We start from the raw sequence: 24,529 nt of genomic DNA, 5'->3' as shown, positions 1-24,529 counted from the left end.
AAGGGGGAAATTCACCCTAGATGGTTTTACCTTAAAGTAACAAATAACCTGAGACGTCTAAGCTTTCCATTAGATACCAGGCCTAGAAATCCATAAGAGATGTAAAGCACGTGTTCACTGATTGAAATGTCAACTCAACTTTGCCAAAATGTGCTGCCGTGTCCCACATGATGCGGAAGCTGGATCCACTCCAAGTGAGCAGAGAAATACACTGTACAGCAGAGTACTTACAATGAGATGCCATCCATCCCCGATGGGCTTTCAAAAGATGGACATGCAGACATCAATGTGGGCTCTACCTATGTTTAAGAAACAGGTGAGCATATACCAGAGGCTCACCCCACCCACGGAACCATACAGAAAAAGTCTGCCCCACGAAAACAAATCCCATTGCCAAGAAAGCCGAAAAACCTTCACTTAATAAACTGAAAGAGAGGGTATGAAGTGTGACTGGTTTTAAACTAGCAATACCACTGTATGAGTTTTCGAAGAATAACTAAGTTTCTTCCTGATTTTTAAACTAAAACATCTAACTAATGATAGTAAAAGACACATTTTGGGATGATATTGTGTTTCGCGCCCTCATTCTCAAGGCATAATATTTAGACGAAGCTTGTCCCTTTCAATTAAAAAAGAAAAAACTATGACTTTCTTTAATATGCATCCTGTGTTAAATTGTCCATAGCTGCAAAATGTATATATGTATGTGTATTTGTTTGACATACACATGGGTACTTACACCTGTGTGTATAAACATATACACATACATCCTCATATACACGTGTATTTTATATATATGCTGAGAAAGTTCACATATATATACAATTGCTATGTATATATGTGTGTGTCTGTGTGTGTGTCTGTGTGTGTGTCTGTGTGTGTACAGGTATAAAAACTTGACAGGCAGAGTAATATTTCACTCAGTGTTAAATGAAGTCTTTGAAAAATCAAGTACAGTCACTCAGTTAACATAGTACAGCCAGTAAACTAAGTTGAAAAGAGAAAAAGTGAATGGAAACACGATCCGGGACCATCTGTCTATGGCATTCACATCGGTTAGATCAGGGATTTTAATTTTGAGCTGTGAAGACCTCCTCCGTAGATGGGTCTTCTTGTGCGGGATGCTTCTGTCCCCCATGTGTCGCCCATGCCCTTCCCGAGGCATGCTCTGTTTCCTGTACTGGATTCCTGAGTTGTCAAAGGATATTGCTGAATTCCTGGTATCACCAATGCCACCTGTGACCTCATTCATTTCATTGTGAACCTCTAGTGATGTTAACAGAATATTTCCATGAGCATCCACCTAATTGGAAGAAAACACACATTGTTAGACAGCTAGCATAGCATGCCAATAAACCTAATTTCTACATACAAACCCAGAACAGACTTACGTCATGCAGCCATGTCACATATAGTATGAGAAATTGCACATCTGTCAAAGCCAGCACTCTATTTTAGTGGAAAGTGTCATTTTGTGGGCTTAACTGCAGATTAGAGTTTTGATTTCCTTGATTTAAAAATTCTCATGTAGAAAATTAGATAAAATAAGGGGGCCCTTTTCAAACTGAAATTCCACATTATGGGTACAAGTCCTTATTGAAGACAAGATTAAAGTACAAATGTCTTTCAAGATGTTAACAGGTATTATAACCATTTTTCACAACTATATACTGGATAGAAACTATACTCTCCCATTCTTCTTTGGAAGGTGATTTGTCTCCTTTTCTGATGGTACAAAAATATCCAAATTACCCTGAAGAAACAAGCAAGTACTGTGATGAATGGACACACCTAATGACCTTGGTGGATTAGATAAAGACCCCCACCCAAATACGATCTCCTCACTCAATTCTGCTCCTGGCAGGTGACCTCCTTTTTAAGAGCTATATTTAAGATAGGCTAAAGTTCTTTCTTACATCGGAGCCAAACTTTAAAATAACATTTTATTCTGTGCTAAAGACAGCTTCAGACCTTTCATGATGACGCCAATGGTCCATTTTACTTATTGGTCTGCCACTAAACTTTCATGGAGCATGCCTGAGGCTAGGCCTTAAGGTAGATGTACAGGAGGTGAGGTTGGGAGAGAAGACTCCCAACACGAAGAGTAGGGGCCCGTGCAGATCTCTGAGTGGTGCTTGGACTGCAGGTAGGATAGCCCCAGACACCAAGGTTGTCTAGACACAGGAAGGGCTCTCAACATCCTGGGGCCACTCAGGCTCTTGCACAAAGGCACCAAAAAAGACTCAGAGGTGCCCCCCACCGCCCCGCCATGGTTTGAGAATACCATTCAATTACGCTTGGGGAAGGAAAGGTGTGGTCATCAGGATATCACCCCTTTCTCCTCAGACCTTTGAGTATGTTATGCAAAAGGGACTTTGCAAACATAATTAAGGTCATGGACCTTAAAATAGATAGAGTAGCCTAGATTATCCAAGTGGGCCCAATCTAATCACATGAGACCTTAAAAGCAGAGAACTTTCTCCAGCTTGAAGCAGAAGAGAACGTCTGAAAGATGTGGCAGAAATTGAAAGCCAGAAGAATTTGAAGAGTGAGGACTGGATTCACCTTTGATTGAGAGAACTTCAGGGAAGGCCTGAGAAGAAAGGGGCAGCCTCTAGGAGAAAAGATGGGCCCTGGCCAAGGGCCAGCAAGGCAACAGGGACCTCAGTCCTACAACCACAAGGAACCATGGTACCCACTGAGCTGGCCCCACTATACCCAGACTTCTGACTGACCCAACTGTGGGATAACATTTGAGTGTTGTTTTAAGTGTTAAGTTTGTGTGGCTGTAATCAAAACTACTACAGGACAGAAAAGGGAAGATTTCAGAGGGGTGATGAATTTGAACTGGGTCTCAAGAATGAGTAGAAATTTCTCAGGCAAAAAGCCAGAAAAACATACAGACAAAGCCTTGAAGAGTGGCTGAAGTATTTTGAGAAGGGCAAACTAGTTGAGTGGGGCTCAAGTCCTGGAGAGAATGGATGCACACGCTCAACTCCTGGCCCATGCTCAGCTGGAGACAGAGGCGACTGTCATTCTCATCCCTGTCATCATCTACCTATCACCTTATTACAGGAAAGAAAACCTGGTGGTGAATGGGAAGCAGATGAGAGTCAAGCCATTAAAGGAATTTCACCTTTACCCTTTAGGTAATGAGAAATAAAAGTGATTTCTAAGTGAAATAGTGACACATTTCTGAAACCCAACTTAAGAGGCAGAATAAAGAATAAAAGATGGATTTAAAGGGAGAAAGTGAAGAGACAGACCCTAGTTGGTGTGCACCACACTGGTCTCTCTTCCTTGAGGGCAGTCTGGGAGCAAAATGCCAGGAGGTGGTAACTGCTCCCTGCCAGCCACTGAAACCCATCCCAGCATTTCCTCTAGACCACGCAGGACACTCAGCGATGCTTCACCACCACCTGGTCATTTCTGCATCTCTGCAGTTAAGAAGGTGGGAAAGGAGTGGAGAGAGAGTTACTCATCACCCTGCTCCCACCCAGCCTCCTGGCCCTTCCTGAGCTCCCTGAAGAAATACTCGCAATGTGGACTCAGGGTGCAGCAGCTGGCCCATGTTAGCCTGGGTTGGGCTCAGTGTTCCTGCGTGATGAGTGAGAAGGGCCAAGGTGGGATGGACTGTGGTCTACGGTCTCCTGAGAATGGAAGACAGCCCACCTGGGGGTGCCGGGAGACACGAATAGACCAAGATAATACCATTCGTATTAGGGAGAAGGCTTTTCATGGAGACCAATTCTTGGGGAAGGAGCAGAGCACTGCCAGAAGAAAATTAAAGTTTTATTATTTTTTTATTCTAAAATGGAGGTTAAAATTCTAATGGGGTTTGTATCTCGAAAGTACCAGGAATAGTAGACCTTTGTAAGGACTTGTGTTCTGTATCTGTTCTTTTCATCATCTCTCCCTGGAATGATTGGCAGTAAAATCCTTACAACAAAAAAGTCTATTTTCCTGTTTGGGGGATCAATGAGGCATCCATCCGGTGGTTTGGAGCTGAGTCATGTGGGAGGAGCAGCCCAACAGGTAAATGAAGGTATGGCTGAAACAGGAGGAGACAGCAAAGGAAAGGGCAGCAAGGGACTGGGCAGTAGCATGTCCTCTGTAGAAACCACCTAGGAACTGGGGGTGTGCTGGGGCCACCGGAAGTCATCACCTTCCCTAAGAAGGGGATGATCTGGACCTGCTTCGGAAGTTGTGGGCAGTTGGCCCTAAGGCAACAAGGAGGTGAGGGTGATGGGCAGATTAGCTGGCCTTTACTGAAATGCACGGAGGAGTAAGAGAAGGTCCTTGCCCTCAAGGGGTGGAGCAGGTGAGAGCTTCAAATAATCAGCAAATGCATTTTAGAAGGTACTGCCTATTGCCCTTAAAGCACATTTTAAAATACATGCCAACAATTCCATCTCTTTTCTAGTTATCAAAAATGCCATATGCAAATCTCCTTTTATCAAAATCTAGGGGATTATGATGAATGACTTTGTAGAACAAAATACCAATAAAGGAATGTCTAATATTAAAGAAGGAAAGGAGTATTCTGTGATACGTTTATTAGGTAGAACTTTGATGGTTCTAATGACGCAGAATTTCACCTGGCTTTAAAGGAATGTTTATGTATTTTATACATAGTAGCGTGAAGTAATAACCTATAAGGGAAAAGAATCTGGAAAAGATTCTTATGTATGTATACATTCATATTTGCATGTATAACTGAATCACTGTACAGTATACCTGAAACTTACACGATACTGTAAATCAACTATACGTCAATAAAATTTTTTTTTTAAGATATAGTTCTAATTAGAAAAAAAAAAGGTACATTTATGAACCTTCCCCCCCTTCCCACTAGAAGAGTGAGAAAACACGTGGCTTCAGTGGAACCAAACAGATGACAAACACTACTCATTCATGGACACACATTCCCTGAGCACTTACCACATCCAGCCCCAGTGTGCACCTTTTGGTAGATGCAAAGAATGGGATGCTGTCTAGGACAGAAGGCACAGTGGCCACATGAAATGTGACCTGCTATCTATCTCCGAAGCACAGAGTATGTGCCCTGGAGGTTAGAAGAACAGGGACAAGACCACCTGCTTGGAGTGGGGATTGTCAGAGGCAGGATGGGAACAAGTGGTAGACAAAATCAGGAAAACATCATAGAGAAGAGCATCTGGGTTAGGTCTTGAAGGAGGGGAAGATGTGGACAAATAAGAGAGGGATTCTGGGAAGAGGGAATCAAAGGCAAAGAGATAATAAGGTGTATGGTGATTTCAGGAAGCCCACAGGGAGAGTGAAAAAAACATAAGAAGTAAGGTCAACTGGATGTTGAGTTGATTTTTCAAGATTTAATGACAAATCTGTACGAATCAGTATCCTGTCTTCCCTTATCACTTGTGGCCAGTTTTGTGCATTTGGAAAAGAACTTTGGAGGGTGGGTCTAAGTCTGCACTCTTGGATTCCAGTGAAGGAAACCCACCCTGAGGGAAGCTGAACCTGATGTTGTCAATGTTTACAAAGTTGGGGTGCCAGGGTGCTCTGACACCTGTGGCTGCCTCAAAGCTGTTTGAGAACCAATATGGTTGCATTGCTCCATTTCAGAGTGGGGTGAACAGCTACAATGGAACAACCATGTCAAAAGGAACTTGAACATATACATGGAATTAATAAGAGCTTAGAGTAAATTAGTTTGGCTGCTTTTGACATAGGTTTACACTTGCATAGTTTTCATTTAAACGTGAACCAGTGTGTAGAAAATTTACACTGAAACTACTAGAAGGTATTTTTTTCTGCAAGAATTAAAGGGTTACTAAAATCTTTTAAATCTTAGAAACCAAACATTTTAAACAAATATTTCCAGAAGAGATGCTAATCTTTTCCTATCATCTAGAATTTAACTCTCAAAACAGATGGGATTGTAAAAATGTCCTGTATAGAATGACAGTGATGACTTGTAATTTCTGAAGCATTTCATGAATACTACTTATTTTGAGGAGTTTGTCTCATATCTACTATAATTAGATTCATTGATTTCAATGTAGTTTTTCTTCCCACTTCATAACCTGGACAGGCAGAAATATTCAGAGATGAAAAACATCTCATGTGGAATGTATCCTAGAGGGATTTTCATTTTTTCCAAGAATCTGTCACCAGATTGGCACACTGTTGACATCTCATTCTCTACTAACCTTCAATCTTCAAAATGAGTAAAATACTCTAGTTTCAGGAAAATAAGGAAATATTTATCATGTGAAAAATGAAATCTTGCTCTTTAGTAAGAGGAATGATGTCAAGCCTGCAGCTCTGATTCCTTGGCAAAACTTTCTGCCACTTCATGAAATTCAAATACCATTTGGTCAACTTGCAAAATATCACAAGGCTTGTAACCATAATACATGCATTACAACCAAAGACTAACTCTTGGGTATAGAAACAACTCAGGAACAAACAGAGGTTAAGCACAAATAAATTAAGGTCAGGATTTTCATTGCACCACTGGTCTGAGGACAAACTAAGTGACTATGTGAACACTGCCACTAAGTTAAAATAGAGTTCAATCACTAAATTTAAGGAAAATCTACTCATGGTCTGACATTAGGTTCAATAGCGTCATGGTCACGTTGGTGGCCTGCAGAGCCCCTGAGGACACCACCCTGAGATCTCTTACAGGACACAAGCAAAGACAATGACAGTACAAGTCCTGGCTGTCACCCAGTGTCCATCAGTCCAAGAAAAGCTTCAGCCCCCGAGCCTCTTGGCTCCCAACTATGACAGAGGGGCTCCTTGAGGCCATTGCTGGCCACACTGATAAACAATCCCAAGAGATATCACTGAAAATGAATGTGTGAATAATTATAATTACAAAGAACTCTTGAAACTGTTGGCCTGTGCATAGTGCCATTTCTGTTTTGCATTAAATTTTTTATTCTTTACTTTCTTTTAATTCATTCGGATCATGTGATATGAACTTTTGGGAGGTGCATTTCTACTTTAAAATTATCACTAAATTCTTAGGTGTGGTCAGCAACGATATTTTTAAATTGAAGTATAGTTGATTTACAATGTTTCAGTTATATAGCGAAGTGATTCAGTTGTATATATATATATATATACACACATATATATGTATATAAATACACTCTTTTCCATTATATGTTATTACAAGCTATTGAATATAGTTCCCTGTGCTATACAGGGTCCTGGTGGCTTATTTATTTTACATATATTAGTTTATATTTGTTAATCCCAAATTCCCGATTTATCCCTCCCTCCATTCTCCCCTTTGGTATCCATACGTTTCTTTTCTATGTTTGTGAGTCTATTTCTGTTTTGGAAATAAGATCACTTTATCATCTTTTTTTTTTTTTTTTAAATTCCACATATAAATGATATATTTGTCTTTATCTGTTTGATTTACTTCACTTAGTATGATACTCTTGGGTCCATCCATGTTGCTGCAAATGGCATTATTTCATTCTTTTTTAAGACTGAGTAATACTGCATTGTATATATGTACCACATTTTTATCCATTCATCTGTCGACGGGCACTTGGGTTGTTTTCATGTTTTGGCCATTGTGAATATAGCTGCTATGAACACTTGGGTGCATGTATCTTTTCGAATTAGAGTTTTCATCTTTTCCAAATATATGACCAGGAGTGGGATTGCAGAATCATATGGTAACTCTATTTTTGGTTTCTTAAGGAACCTCCATACTGTTCATCATAGTGGCTGTACCAATTTACATTCCCACTAACAGTGTAGGAGGGTTCCCTTTTCTCCACACCCTCTCCAGCATTTGTTGTTTGTAGATTTTTTGATGATGGCCATTCTGACCAGTATGAGGTGATAACTCATAGTTTTGATTTGTGTTTCTCTAATAATTAGTGATGTTGAGCATCTTTTCATGTGCCTGTTTGCCATCTAGTCAGCAACAGCTTTTAATGCTTACCTTTAAGAGCATCAAATATGCATTTAAAACTAGCATACATGCATTTGTATGTCTGAGCTGATGTCTACAATTACAGATTTTTAAAAATATGAACATGCAAAGGCTTTAAGAAAACTGCTGGGAAAACAGAAACAAATTTTCAGAAAAGCAAACAGTAAAAATGGACTCATGAATTTTCCTCTGCATCTGATTTATATTATTTCTACATTCTGCTTAATTTCGTCTGTGGATTTAGAGATTTGGGGGATTTTGTTTCCTTTGTTTTAAATTTTAAGCTTCACACTCAAAAAGGTATTTCTGTAGCACAACAATTTAACCTTTCTAAAGAGTGTCATTTAGAAGAAAGGAAATAAACTTTAAATCTGTTTAAATTATGAGGGAATTTGGAAAAACAGCATTGTATGTGTCTGCGTGTCTGTGTAATGGAAAAAATAATGATGTGATGAATTCTAGTTTCCTTGGAAACAGTATTACCAAAGTATACTGTGTATGCATAATAGGATGTGGACTAATTTAGAAACACACCAGTATGGTGCTAAGTATACTTTCCAGTAAGAAATTTAGGGTCATGTTGCCTGTGGAAGCCTGATTTTATTCACAGATCCTAGTTTCTCAGACCAAGTCTATTTATGTGTTGCTGAAAGGATAGGAGCCATTTACAGCCATTTACCTTCACTCATTCATGAACATCCGGGGACCTATTCTGGGCCACTGGTGGGCCATGGGCACAGCACTCCTCCAGGGAGCTTCTGCACCCCGGGAGAGGCTTGGGCCGGCAATGCACCAAGAGTACCAGAAAGAACAAGGAAACCTCACGAGCTTGAGAAATAAGTATGTTTAGTAAGAAGAATTTAAAAGTGAAGAAATATAGGAACAAGCCCAGTATGTAAACGGGTGGAGGTATATTTTTGAGGACTTGAAGGGATGCAAGAGGTAAAAGGATAAAGATAAAAATTTTATAGAAATGACAATGTGCTTTCACTAAAATAGTATTTATAATTGCAATAACATATTGCTTTTATTTAAAAAATAAACCGAAATGACATCTAACTGCAAAGTTTGTAATTGGAAGGATGTAAGCGTGAGATGAGGAGGGCTGGAGAGGGACCTGATTGGTGCCCTCTCTCTGGGTTCAGAGCCCACGGGTCCTAGAGCAGCTCCCTGATTGGCTGCTGCTGTCCTGGGCTGCTTGCCTGGCATTTTGCAGAACACAGCCAGCAGGGCTGGCCCAGGGCAGATGCACGAGAGCCCTGGGACAGTGCACTGCTCCTGCCCTGCACTAGGGACCCTGAACCAGGGCAGATGAGAGAGGGGGCTGTCCACACCATGCAAAGAACAACAGCACGCTGGCTATCACATTTGTAATTTGACCACTGAAGGAAAACTGCAACATTGTTGAAAATGCTTTTGACTGTCAAGTTTGGGCCCCACACCCCAGAGATCCATTCATCCCTATATCTTTCCTTTTCTTTTCACAGGAAACTGGCAAGCTTTTGGCTTCTCCAACTTCTGCACCCATTTTGCTTTTCTATAAAACTCAGTGACTTGCAGACGCCACCTTTCAGGCTACAATCAAGAAGCCTGCATCACTCCTACTCAAAGGCCGTGATGCCGCGGGGTCTGCGGGTCTGGGAAAGGCAGAGTGGGGGCGGCCGAGGCCGAGAGGCCTACCCGGTTGCTGTCACCCTTTGAACGGTCATTCTTTGCCTTGGCGGTCTTTTCCGCAAGCTTCTTCTGCCTTTGAGGGCCTCTTCCAAAGAAAATGTAGTTGACAAAGGCATACTCCAGAAGGGCCAGAAAAACAAAGACAAAGCAGCCCATGAGGTACATGTCAATGGCTTTGACATAGGGGATTTTGGGCAACGTCTCCCGAAGATGTGTGTTGATGGTCGTCATGGTCAGCACGGTGGTGATCCCTGTAAAAGAAACGGGAGCATGAGAGGCTGCAGGTCCACCGTTCAGTTCCTCACTTTTCACTTTCCTGCTTTATTTTCTTAAACAGTGTGAAGTAGTTGAAAATCACGGTTGAATATTGTTGGGTGATCGAAACACAACAGAATATAGAACACACAGTTTGGGCGGCAGGTCACACCTCAGGCTGGGGAGTTAACATCTCTTCCCTCCCTGCGCCACCTGGGAGGCACCTCCCACTGCACCTGGCCCATGGACGGAGGTGGATGGAGAGGGGTTGGGGACAAGGCAGAGGCTGCCCTGCATGAAAGCTGTAAGAAATGAAAATAAACCCGGAGTTTATCATAAAACACCAAGTGTCTGGGTGAGAAGCTTCTGGGAAGAAGAATGAATCTGGGGAATCTAGTAAGGCCATGTGTGGCTACTAGTGAAGAAAATGATTCTTACCACAAGGCCTTAAAGCAAGGGGAATGAGGCAATGACTTAAAACTGCTAAGGACGGGAACCAGTCCTGAGCTCAAAGAGAGGGAATGTTCGAGTGTAGCTCCACAGAACAGATTACCTCACATAGCAACTTCCCACCCCAGCTAAGAAAGAGGCTAATAAGCTGTGCAGCACATGTTGGCTGTGGGCAAGGGCTAATGATTTTACCCAAAGTATAGGATCTTACCATGCTCTGGGGCAAGTGGCCAGATCTCTGTTTTTTGTTTTTTGTTTTTTTTGTTAAATGTCATTATTTTGAATTCTTTAGATAGTATCAGGTGAATAATACCATTTTTCCCTAAGGGAGCTAAGTTTAGTCTCTAAAAACATGTAAGGACCATATTTTGTAATTCTCCCATAGCAGTGGGCATGTTCTTGGTGTACAAAGATTCCATATGGGATAATTTGAAGCCACAGAGAGCAGGGGACCCATTGGCTCGTGACATGACCAGAGCTGCTGAGCTGAATGAAGCTACATGTGTGGGAATGAACTGTATCACTCACTTCTCAGTGGCACGGGCATTACTGCAGCTGACTTGATCTCTTTGAGACAGTACTTTTGAAATATTAAGAAGTCTCAAAAAAGTAAGGCAGCTCCAAAAAGCCAACTCTTTTCTATCCATTTGACTGGTACCATGGAATGTGATTACTCATGTGTCTTCCAGGACCCAAAGGAGAGGGTCATTGCCACATAAGGACTTCTCTCAAGGAGACTTGCAAGGTGAGAGCTTTAGCCATGGTCCTTCAGCCATAGTAACCCAGAAAACCAATGATGTCCCCTAGACCAGCAGGCGGTGCAAGCCCAAGAGGCTGACCACTCAGACACATGGTCCCACCAGACCACTTCTCTGACCCCACTGGACCCCCACTCAACTCTCCAGGGAAGGGGCTGGGTTTGTTAAGCATTTTAGTCTGATGCCCTCTGGACTCCCATCCCATCCTTGGATGAGTGCCAGAGTGTAGGGCTCCCCTCACTAGTGACCACCTGGAGAAGAGGGAAGAGAGCCCAGGCTTCCATCCCACACATACTGAGCTGCTGTTAGCAGGAGATGAGGGAAGCGAGGAGCAGAAAACCTATTTTCATGTCTGACTGCAAACAAGAGCTGACGATGAATATATGGAAGTCAAAGATGTCAGGATATTTTAAGACTCACCTTTAACATAAAATTCAGGTGTACCTGGGGACTTTTAAAATTTGAAAATGGCAATGGGATAATTATAGTTTACAAAGAAGTGCAAAAACACCATGCAGATGCTACAAAATTAGCTGTTCTCACTATTATTCAAAAATTTTGTAATGTTGTTGCCACAACTTATTTTTTTCTTTCCAAATGGACTTTGGAAAGTGCTCTGCTTTAGTCGTTGCTTCGGCTCTCCAGTTGATTATTCTGGGTGGATGTGTATAACATAGACCTCAGTACATGTCCCCAGAAAATGGGCTAAAGTAACACAAAACAGGGACGGCCAGCACATGTCAACGAGAACTCAGCCTGGCAAAGGCGAGGAAAATGGGCAAGGACGCTGGCTTCAGGCCCATCAGCACCAGCTCAAGGAGTCCCTTAAGAGTAAGGTTTTGTGGTGAGTGTTCCCTGGCTTTCCAGCTTGGGATCACATGATGTCTTAGCTTGAAAGGCCATGCATTCTCTAATTCTTTGTATCATTTTCCTTTCTATCAAGATAACTGTGGAGAGTGGTGGATGCAGTGGTTCACGGCCTGGATAGTAGAACCACATGGCCCAGGCCAAAAGCCCTGCTCCACCACGTACCAGCAGCAGGACCTGAATGAGCTTGATAGGTCCACAACTGTTGTCTAAATGTGTTGTGAAGTCTAAACACCATGGTGATGGGATAACGGTAACTGGCATTGTTAACACTCGCAACAACAGATGTTATCATTAACAGCATCACAGAAAAATACATTTTCTGGTAGCCTCCAGTTTCTTGGCAGGAGACCCAGATCCGGCAGCCTCTCTTTGAACTTCTGATCTCTAAAGGGGACCCCATCCAATGGCAGAATGGGAGACTGAGTGGTGCCTTCTGTGTTCTTCATACATTTACCAAGCTGTTGTCTTGCTAACTATTAGCCTCAAATTATTTCTCATTTATATTAAGGAAATATGCTTGAAAAACTGCATTTATAAAGAAGGTTGTGAAATAAAAATATAATTTATATCATTTAATCAAAAGATATTTAATTTTTCTTCTTTGTGACCTAAATAATGTGGCTTAAATTATTTTAGTGTAAATTTTCACTTTCAGAAGGACCAATACTATTATTCACTGATAAGTGGACTTCAGGATTTTTGAGGATGACCATGTAATTACAGCTCCCAACTTTGTAGTCTGGCAGCTTCTAACACTAACAGTTCAACGGATGTGGGGGTCAGACCCTGGGCAGAAGAAGCATAAGATCCTGAAGCACACAGAGCATCTGTGCAGCACAACTGGGTGAAGAACCAGAGTTTCCCTTCTTAGTAGAGACAACCCCTGACAATTCCAGGTCTAACAGTGCCCTGAGCTGGAGGGACATGCCAAGGAGGTCTTCACTGAGCACCCTTCTGTGCAGACCTGCACCTCTCAGACCTCATTTAGAAGTGGGGAGAACTCACCACTGTGCAACCATTCAGGATGAAGGCAAACAGCACTCTAAACATTTCAAAGGGTGTAGTTCATGACAAGACACATGAAGTGAGCTGGGGGAGGGGGAGTTCTCCAATCAAAGCCCCCCAAACCACGGCCATATCCTCTCCAAGAGGCACTGAGCACATTAGCATCTTAAAGGTTCTGAGAGATTCCTTAATAAGAATGGTTAATAATAATTCTTGCTGAGCTTTTAAAAAAATCCATCATTTTTACAATGTAATAGACCAAAGAACCCTTCTATGTATTGTCTATTGACACTGTAGAAATCACGTGTAGTGGTTAAGGGCCCTGAAGTCAGACAAACTGGATTAAAATCTTTCTTCTGACACTTAATATTATCTGACTTTGCACCAGTTATGTAGCTTCTCTGCACCTCACTCCCTTCTCTGTAAAATGGGAACGATAACCCTGCCTATCATGCTATGGATCTTCTGCACCATGGATCAGGTAACCACTTTCCAACGACCTTGCACAGAACTTAGAACCTGAGTATTTGGTAAGTTTCAGCCTTAATGATTGCTGTTGTTGTTGCTGTTATTTAGGGTTCATTACCCAATGATACACTTTTCCTTAACCAATTGGAGTTGCCGTGCTGTCACTTCCCAAGTCCTGCAGGCCCAGGCTCAGAGACCATGTCTTACGCAGAAGCTGGGAGACAAGGAGTGAGAGGACTGGGGTCCCATGCTGAGAGCAGGACCTGCTGGACATCAATCTGGCCAGATACCGCAGCCTGGAGATCCCAGCTGCCTTCTCGACCTCCAGGCCTCAGGTCCACCCCAACACTGGCAAATGCCTTCAATTCTGCCTCCCAGACTTCTGATATCCATCAGAACCTGCACACCTCCAGTGGTAATGCCTTAGCCAGTCTGGACAGACCACTCCTCTGTCCCAGCAAAACATGAAGCATGAAGCATGTTCATGTTTTCTTGAACATGAAAACATCCCAGAAGCATGATTGAGGTTTATAGTAACAATACTGAGTTGACAGGAAAAGGTGGAATCTACTTTCATATGCTGTAATGAGGCTATGTTGACTCTAATCCACTCCAGATAGATTATCTATTTAATATTGTGGAAGATGATGTTTACAATTTAGGAGCTATAGAATTTGGATCATCCAGAAAATTGAGAAATTTGCATTTTCAGTACACCTCTCTTCTGATGATGCCAGATAATTCTGCTTCTTTAGTACTCATATTTCTCTAATTACCTCAAAAATAAAAGATTCTCTGAGGCAGATTCCCTGGAAGCTCAGGAAGCTTCAGCTTCTGATCTTCTCTAATACAGGCCTCTTACAGGCTCGGGAGGGGTTCTGGAAATTCTGTATTTATGTATTTTATATTCTTTTTCTTAAAGAGAGCTCCTGAAGTTGTATAAGCTAGCAGCTCCACAAAATTTGGATCTGCCCTAGCAAATTCATTTTAGCTGTGAATTTTCCAGGTGAGAAGAGAAAATAGTTTAACAGAGCAATCTAGTAACATAACAAAAAAGGCAAAACCTACAGAAAGGACTGATGTTACAGGGTAACCTCTGCAGGTGGTAAAAAATCCTGAAGGTTTTTTCGAGAGATTTTTCCTTTACCAAGCCCATTAGAAATAGATTAACAGCGCTTCTGATTTTTTGAACCTTATTCTGCTCAAAGTGTTTTTACATTCACCTAATACTTTAGAGATAACTACCTAAGTTTCTTAAGTCACTGTTAAATGTTATTTCATTAGAAAAAAATAAGTCACTGTTAAATGTTATTTCATGAGAAAAGAAATCTAATCTTGAATCAGTGCGAGTCACCTGTCTTTGCGTCTAAACCAGACGTCCACTTACGCACATGTACACACATTCTCCTGGAAGCATGATGCTAAGCAACTTATATTCCTGGGAAGAGATGGTAAATAGAAAAAGTAAGAAAAAGGGACAACCAGGTCCCTGAATTCTTATGCTTCTCTGCAGGCTTACCAGCAGATGTGTTGTAATTCTTTCCCATCAATTTTGAAAGGTATTATTGATGACTTCACTCCCAGGAATTAAATTCAACCCTACCCAAAGGGATTAACTGGACAACTGCTCTTCAGCTCTAAAAGCTCAGTACTTACCTAAAATGTATTTAAATAATTATTTTGTCCATGCAGTTTCATAATAATTAGTTCAATAGAAAATAATGTTTCTGAAAATATAAGCCTTCCCTTAATAATTAAAAAATATTAGAAATCATACTGGAACGTATAATGTATATTGTACATCAGCTAATAATCCAGTTGTCAACTGACCAATGGCCAGAAGAGATCACTAGAGTTCTGGGGAACCACTCAGAATTTAATAACACATTTTAATGCTCATTAATTTGTGTAATTCCAATTATATGGTATAACATTTGACTGTTTTTCTGACTTAAAAAAGAATGCACACAATTAATCAAGTCTTCTTTCTGGGCCATAGAATAATTTTGAACAGGAGATGTTAATCCTTGCTTTAAAATTAGTGTCAAAAATAGTTTTATTATGCAAATATTCGGCAAGCATATTTTCCCTTTCATAGGCATGAAAATTCACATTTGAGCCTTATAATTGAATTAACACATCAAGAGAATCATGCATGAAATTAGTGTTTCACGATAAAAAGTGACTATATGGGCAAGACTGGTGTCATGATGTCAAAAAATTGTAGTTGAACTATAGTCTTTGTACTCCCTTAATACTGTAATGATATGGTGACTTTACATTTTAGGTATCATTTAAAAATAGCACATACCAAGGGCAACTCTAGCCGCAGATGCATCATAATTGATCCAGAAGGACACCCATGAGAGAATTGTAATTAGGATAGAGGGCATGTAGGTCTGGAGAATGAAGTATCCAATGTTTCTCTTCAACCGAAAGCTCAGTGAGAGCCGAGGGTAGGCACCTATGGTAAACAGACAGGAGTTACACTGGAGATCAGACACAGCAGGCAAAGAGTTTGCTTTGACTTCCAGGGGTCAACAGCATGCATATGAAAAGTCCAGAACGGAGGGGTGGTCCACAACCATGCAATCTGCCTCCGTGCGCCTAATGGTACCCATCAAGAACTTGGGAGAGGAGTGATTTTCAGTCTATGTATGAGGTCATGACGAGGATACTCTTCTAAGGTTAAATACTCAGCTGAGAACTGTCCCTGAGAAAACTTTGGGGGAAGCCTTTAGCTTAGAACACAGAATAGTGCCAAATATCTCATTTAGTTTTCAACTAATGGTCCCCTTTGTCTCCATTGTAGATAGGGGAGATTTGGCTCAAGGCTTTACTGAGCAAAATGGTTTTTATCAGTCATCCCCTGTCAGTCCATCTAGAGCAACAGTGCACAGATGTTTGAGGCACTGACCCTGGAACACCTGGGATAGCTCAGGGACCCCCACCCGAGAGCTGGAGAGGCACAGAGGGCAGGAGTATACTCTGAGATGCTCTGCTCCAACCACAGGAAAGGCATCAAGGAGAGCTGAGGAGAAGCACCCAGTCTGCTTTCCTGTATTTGAATCCCAGTGCTAACCTCCTGATGTGCACATCCCACTTAGACAGCCTTGAACCCCACCACCACTGCCAGTGCAGAGAAAAAAGCCCACTGCTTATGCCACCTATAGCTATATATTTGCCTTTTCTGTTTGATTTTGTTTTTCTTGGAGCAAGGCAAGTGTGGCTTCCATTTCCTCCTGTCCATTTCAACAGCCCACTTTATCAGTTTCAAACTTCTCAGCTCTTAATTTTCTGGACTCAACTGAGGTTGCTGGAAGGTCAACCTTCTCTAATCATCAACTTCCTTGCCTCCTCCCCTCCTGCCTTCACTGATGGGTGGTGCTCTGTTCCTGAAATTCTTCCACCCAAAGCTTCAGGAGGCCTCACTTTTCTTGTCTTCCTCCTACTTCAAGCCTGACAGGCTCCTGTTCTCCTCCTGCCTCAAAGTATGTGCATTTTCCTGACTTTACTCCACATCCCTTTCTGGTTTTGTCCCTATATTCTATGCCTTTTCCAGTCTGATTCATTCATATGACTGTTTCTTCTACGTAGTAGATGAAAGACTTTAACCTCTAGGCTCCTACTTTAGCATCAACCACATTTTCAGCCAAATTATATAAAGGAGAAAAGAAATCGCCTAATGGACCCAGCATTTAAAAGCTGACAATCTGGAAATTTCCTCCAATCTTTTATGTGCCTGTGTGTGTATAGTTTCTTTTATATAACTCTGATCAAATGCATATATTGTATTGTCACCATAGCATAAACATTTTCATCCTTATTACAAATTATAAATACAATTTTAAAGTTCTCCTAATTTTCCATCAAATACATATATATGTATTCTATAGTTTATAAATACATTTTCCTGAATGCGATAAATTTAGGGTACTTCCATTTTTACAAAACATAAGTAATATTCTTAGGGATACCTTTGAGTAGAGTCCTTTCATTACGTTTAAACTTACTGCCTTAGGATGAATGTGCCAAAAGAGGAATTGCTAAGCCAAGGTTGAAGGCTTTTGATACATATTCCCAAATTACTTTGCAAAAGAACCACATAAGCATACATGCCACTATGAGTACTTTATAGAAGTGCCTATCATTTTGTAGGCTCAGCGACCATGGCTCACGGGCCTAGCCGCTCCGCGGCATGTGGGATCTTCCCAGACCAGGGCACGAACCCATGTCCCCTGCATCGGCAGGCGGACTCTCAACCACTGTGCCACCAGGGAAGCCCCATAATATTTCTTAAAAATAACTTTTGTTAATTTTCTTGGGAAAATTTGTCCTTTCAATCACTTTCTTTAATTGATCACTTCCTAAATGTTTGTTTTTCCCTTGATTTTAACTTTATAAATAATCTAATTATACTATTCATTCATCTTCTTTCCTATTTTTTGTTCCTCTTACTGCTTTTACCTATTCATTAAAGTTCTTTTAATACCAATACTTGCTTGTATCCTCTGTAAGCATCTTCCCAGTTATTTGTTTAAAAACCTGAATAGGGTAAAGTGGGGGACATATAAAAACAAGTTTTTGTATGTGGTTGAGTCTATCCATTTTATTTTTTTCCCTGTGATTTTTAAAACCTGTTTTTAGGTTTAGATAAGTTCACAATAGAGAGCTAACCACAAACCTATTTTGAGGGTTGGCAAGTTGATATGAAGTGAACATGCATGTTGGTTTTTGTTCCACAAACAACTAACCAAGTTTTCCAACACCTCTAAGACATAAAGCTTCTACTGACATAGATTTGATACACTCTGTTGTTTTATAGTACATTCCATGTACTATATTCCATGTACTTCCCCACCAGGGAAGCCCACAACTTCCACATTTTTACTGAAGTAACTTCAAGATCAGATCTTAGTTTGCAGTTTCATGGCAATCTTATGCCTTTACTTGTCATTTGCTGTTCTATGCTCCAAATATTTGTCACTATATCCACTCTACTTGGAATGCTGTTTGATTCCATCAGGATAGACTGGCTCATGTTGTAGTAGCAAAAGACCCCTCAAATCTCAGTAGCTTTACAACAAAGTTTTTTTTTCTTTCTTGTGCTCCAGAGCCACTTAGCTTCCTCTATCTGGAAGACAGCTGGACACTGTGGAAGAAGTGCCACACATACTTCCCATCACATTTCATTGTCCAGAGCAAGTCTCACTGTCAATCTTTATGTCCCTGGAGTAGGACAGTTCAGTCCTCTCCCAGGGAAGTGCAACAAATATTTTTTGAATGATAATGCAATCTACCATATTCCCCAACTTTCCATTTTCTGAGTCAACTTTCTTAACTTTCCAAAATGCATCTTCTTTAGGGAAACTGTTTCTGTTCCCTACAAGGCAAATATTGATACTTATGCAATGAAGTACAACTGATACTCTTTTGAGAATACTTGCCCCAGGCAACATGGGAACCAATGATACAATTGCATAGTAAAACACTTGGAAGGTCATTAGTGACCCTGAGAAAGGGAATATTACTCAGATTTCAAAATTATGTATCATCAAGGTACTCATTAACACAGATCATAGAATTAAGAAAATATACTATTTTCTTATGTATTCTTTTAGTAAATACATTCTATTTCTTAAATGTGAAATATACCTTCAAATCAACAAAATTTTTAGGCATTCACCATGTGCCACCCCCCCAATCCCAATCTCCTAATCCCACAGGTGGGAATGTTAGTGGAGGAAACAACAAAGATGAATAAGAGGATAGTCTATGCTCTCAACTAGCTCCTAATCTGTCAGAGAGACTCATACAGAACTGGCCTCTGTAAACCGGAGGTAAGGGCTACACTGGATATTCTAGGGCACAAGTTTAAGAAAGGTTTCATGGTATCTAAACTGAGATACTACTGGTTGAATAAGAGTCTTTACAGGCAGAGAAGCAGAAGAGCCTTCAAGGTAAAAGATCCACCAGGGCCAAATGAAGAAAAGCCTTTCAAGATACCATGAGACAGAGACCTCAGAATGTTAATAAACACAAGAACCTTCAGAGGTGTCAAGACCCATTCTTCTAGGCAAAGACTTTTGCCATTTGGTGTGCATCTTCAAGAACACATAGAGTTGTTGTGTAGCTCTGTTAGATGGACACCAGGGAAAATGAAGTCATATCTTCAAATGGAAAAAGAAAAAATACCAGCCTATCTTTCTGTAACCAGCAAATTTATCCTATAAGAATAAATATGATATAAAGTCATACACAGGTTTCTTTTTAAAAAAAAAAAAACCCTAGAAGAAATTTGACCAGGAGACTCATACTAAAGAAAATATTTAAAAAATATTCTTCTTTAGGCATAAGGAAACATTCACAGATAGACTTGGTGGTAAAGGAAAGAATGAATAACAAAGAAGAGAAGATTATTTATAATTATAGTGAAAGTGAAAATTTCCTGCATCTAATAACAATAATAATATGGTACAGGGTTTAAAATATATATAAAATTATAATACATAATGACAATATCATATATAAGTTAGAATGAGGAAATATGGAATCCAAATGTACAAAGGCCCCTCCAGTGCTCAGGAATAGGTAAAAATACCATCTCAGATAAATTAATAGAAGTAATAAAACTTTAGCAAGGTTGTTCAATACAAAATCATTGTGTTCTTATATACCAGCAACAAATAAGAAATTATGTTAAGAAAATTTTACCATCTATAATAACATCAGAAAATATCAAACATATAGAAAAGTTTAACAAAGATGTACAAGTTTTCTACACAGAAAACTCTGTTATTGAGACAAATTAAACAAGACCAAAATGAGAGATAAAATATATACAGATTGAAAGAATTATAACAAGGTCACTTTTCACTAAATTAACTAATACATTCCCAATAAAAAGCCAAACCATTTTTTAAATGAAAATTAATGATCTGATTATAAAAGTTTTATGGAAATGTAAAGGGCCAAAAATAATCATCAATAGTAAATAAAAAGAAAGGGAAGGATCTGCTCTACTTAAAAGCTACAGTAATCCACACAGTGAGGGAAGTGTACAAAGATGGATAAATAAACCCATGGCACAGAATACAAAGTCCAAAAACAGATCCATGCACATACAAACAATTTATGAGAAAGGTGTTGCTGCAAGCGCAATGATGCTGTGGAAAATAATGAAACTTTCACACCTTTCACCAAAAAATGAATTCCAGGTGGACTGTAGGTCTCAATGTAAAAAGTACATTTTTGTAACACATTATAACCTGTATAAGTTTGCATCCAGAATTTATAAATAACTCCAATAAATTATTGACAGGAAATTCACAAAAAAAGACTTGCATAGGTAATTCACAAAAGAGGATCTCCAAAGAGCCATTAGGGAAAGGTGCTCAGTCCCACTAGCACTCAGAGGAATGGAAGTTAAAACCACAAGACATCACCCAACACCCGACAGGTGACTTCCATGTGAAATATTAGCAAGGTCGTTGTGGGGCGAAAGGAACACTCAGGCATTACTGCTATGAATGTAAGTTAGTAAAACCACTTTGGAAAACAGGTTGGTATAATCATTAAGCTTGAACATTCACAATTACACTTTTAAGCATATTCTCAACATTTATGTGAGCATTTATTCACAAAAAAACAAGTACAAGAATGTTCACAGTGGCATTACTCATAAATCTCCACCTTCAGTACACTGGAAAAATAAATTGTGGTGTATTTACACAGTAGTATAGCAAGGAAAATAAATGAACCATAGCGATACTGATGGATTTCACAAACATAATGTTCAATTAAAGAAGGTAGTCACAAAATAATTTAAACTCTACTATCCCATTCAATAAAATTCAAAAATACAAAATTAACTATACTGTAACAAGGTAGTGGTTTCCTTTGAGAAGGAGGGATATAAAGAAATTAGGAGGGGTCATAGTGTGTATCTTGGGAGTGCCCACAGCATTCTATTTTTTGACCTGATTTTCCTTTTTTACACGATTTTCATATAATTCAGTTAGTACTATATTTATATTTTAAATATTTTTCTGTATGTACACATACAGAAAAGTTATAGAAATTATCCTTAAAGTCATAAAAATCTATAAGTCTTTGTATTAAAAATAAAGCATGAGAAAAATTCTAAACCTTCCTAGGAGTGTCTTGTTTTAATTAATTACATTCTTTTAGAAGGTCCACCGACTGCTGTTTGACAATTTACATAAAATTTTCACATATTTCTTAATGAATTGAGATCTGTTTGCTTTAAGGTCATTCAACCTGATATTTCTGGTACATCCCAAGTACTTCAGCAACACATGTATATTTATTATGTTTAACTAAGTAGAAATTAGACAAAAGAATGAAAATATTTCCTTTATTGAGATTCTGCTTGAGTCACTGGCTTAATTTCAGTAAGCAGAAAATAATGATATAATATTTGCTTTGCTAAGTTTTTTTGAAAGACGTTTTCAAACCCCAACATTTAAATAATTATGGCTTGCCTATCTAGAACAGGTTTAAAAGCTAAGTTCAGTAAAAATTTCTTACACGATTCCCAAACCTTGTATAGAAGGACAATATCTTTTCAGGTTTCAGTCAAAAGATTTCAAAGACTAATCTCAACTTGCACTTATTTTTAAAAATACATTTTCAGTATTTCCAGAAATTCAACCATAAACCACTAATGAGTCATAGAGAACTAGATCACACTTTAAAGTAGAAATCTGTGAACTGCAGTAAAAACATACTTTATTTGTAGGGTTAAAGCAGAAATGAAACATCAGGTAATCTCACATCTAGGTGACAGCAAGCCGCTCCCTTCTTTCATTATTTTTCTTTAATCTGGTCTCCCTTTTCCTTCTTGGAAAGACTTCTCCATGCATGTTTTCAGGTTTGGCTTAATTCTATAGACTGTAGGTGCTAAAGAATGATCTGAGTATTCACTTTATAAACTCTTTCCTTAAAAAATATAGCTCTGAATCAAGAAGGAATATTGGTAATAGATTCAGGACTTTCCAAGAAATCCAGTGGATTCAAATAGTCAATGATATACCACGAATCTAATGAAAGATTTCTTTTTTCTCTTCTCTGTTTGACTTTCAAGCAGAATCTGTAATTGAGGTTTTGGTATTTTGTGGGAATCCTGAACATATGGTTATGAACAAATGAATTAATTCAGAAGATTTTAAATGAATGCCAGATATATAAGAGAGTGAGAGTAATAACATATGACAATTGATAGAGGAATGATACAGTCAGACTGTGACTCGAACTTTTTCAAAGGAAAAGGATAATTGGCAGAGATGCTCAAGGAAGGCCAATCAGAGATGATGGTGTTTCAACTGTCCATTGATGAATGTACTGGATATGAATAGAAAAAAGAGGAAGAGAATACATCAAATGTGGGCTGTAATAGGAGCAAAAGTCTTTAGGCAGCATGCAGGAGTGAGTGGAGGAGAGAAGAAGAGATGAATACAGCAACTAAAACAAAGCTTTGTGTTGGGGATGTTTGTGAGCTAAACTGAAGAGGAGAGGTTAGAGCTAGACATGGATCCACGGTGAAGGAGACTGGATTCATTGCTGCTGCAGGCAAAGGCAAGTCATCATAGGTTCTGGAGCTGAAAAGTGGCTTCGTGAAAACAGTGTTGCATGACCACTATTTACAATAGTCAAGACATGGAAGCAACCTAAATGTCCATCTGTCCACAGATGAATGGATCAAGAAGACATGGTAATCTATCTATCTATCTATCTATATCTATTTATAGATATCTATCTATACACACACACACACACACACACACACACACACACACAATGGAATATTACTCAGCCATAAAGAAGAATGAAATAATGCCATTTTCAGCAACATAGATGGACCTAGAGATTATCATACTAAATGAAGTCAGACAGAGAAAGGCAAACACCATATGATATCACTTACATGTGGTATCTACAATATGATACAAGTGAACTTATTTACAAAACAGAAATAGACTTACAGACATAGAAAACACACTTATGGTTACTAAAGTGGAAAGGGGGTAAGGGAGGGACTAATTAGGAGTCTGGGATTAACAGATACACACTACTATATACAGTCCTACTGTATAGCACAGGGAACTATATTCAATATCCTGTAATGAACCATAATGGAAAAAAATATGAAAAAATATAAATATATAACTGAATCACTTTGCTGTACACCAGAAACTAACACAACATAGTAAATCAACTATACATCAATAAAAAAAGCAAACAGTGTTGCATGGCTACTAATTTGCCAGCAAAATGCAGGATGGACTGGAAGGCAGAGGCACATTTCTTGCCATTAAGGATTTCTGGACATTGGATGAATCAATTCTAGGTCCCTGGATTAAGAATTTGGAGGCCTCCAATCCCGACATCCGTTTTAGAAACGCATAAAAGCACTGCTCATCAAGAATGTACAGCCCATAGGGACTTCCCTGGTGGCACAGTGGTTAAGAATCCACCTGCCAATGCAGGGCACACGGGTTTGAGTCCTGCTCCAGGAAGATCCCACATGCCGTGGCGCAACTAAGCCCATGCACCACAACTACTGAGCCTGTGCTCTAGAGCCTGCGTGCTTAGAGCCTGTGCTCCGCAACAAGAGAAGCCACTGCAATGAGAAGCCCATGCACTGCAATGAAAAGTAGCCCCCCACTGGCTGCAACTAGAGAAAGCCTGTGTGTAGCAACAAAGACTCAACGCAACCAAAAATAAATAAATTAATTAATTAATTAAATTTAAAAAAAAAGAATGTACAGCCCATTAATACTGGGAAGTAAGGGAAGGAATGACACAGATGCCGTGGACAGGCACAGTAGACATTGTTTGTCATCCCAACAGCTACACGCTGTGTAACAACCCTTATAACATTAGTATATAAAAGTATGGAAAATAATCATTTAAATAAAGCTTAAAAATATTAGTTTTTAAAATCTTTGTCAAAAAATATATCAGGAACCTTGTGGATTAATTTCTGTCCTTTCTAGCTTTACTGTGTAAATCTGGTCAAATCATTATCATTCTTGAACATCAGTTTTCCTATACTTTAACTTGGGCTAATTTGTTTGTCAAG

General features: G+C 39.5%; 1 protein-coding gene across 3 annotated transcripts in view; it reads right to left on the bottom strand.

Moving 5' to 3' along the window:
• Nucleotides 1-357: 357 nt before the first annotated feature.
• GABRB3 (gamma-aminobutyric acid type A receptor subunit beta3) overlaps nucleotides 358-24,529 on the bottom strand; it is a 225,224-nt gene continuing 201,052 nt past the window's right edge. For 2 of the 3 annotated variants that reach the window (XM_007458429.1, XM_007458428.1), the window contains exons 7-9: nucleotides 15,737-15,889; nucleotides 9,626-9,870; nucleotides 358-1,303 (exon numbers count right to left, since the gene is read on the bottom strand). In XM_007458429.1, coding sequence (XP_007458491.1) covers nucleotides 962-1,303; nucleotides 9,626-9,870; nucleotides 15,737-15,889 — 740 coding nt within the window. In that variant the 3' untranslated portion in view covers nucleotides 358-961. Of the gene's footprint in view, nucleotides 1,304-6,971; nucleotides 6,992-9,625; nucleotides 9,871-15,736; nucleotides 15,890-24,529 lie in introns of all 3 variants that reach the window. The other variant, XM_007458430.1, reaches the window with a different exon arrangement.

Source organism: Lipotes vexillifer, unplaced genomic scaffold (genome assembly GCF_000442215.2).
Source record: "Lipotes vexillifer unplaced genomic scaffold, Lipotes_vexillifer_v1.1 scaffold391, whole genome shotgun sequence".
Classification (NCBI taxonomy): domain Eukaryota; kingdom Metazoa; phylum Chordata; class Mammalia; order Artiodactyla; family Lipotidae; genus Lipotes; species Lipotes vexillifer.
Note: the sequence above shows the minus strand (reverse complement) of the source record. Positions and strands in the feature narration are given on the sequence as shown.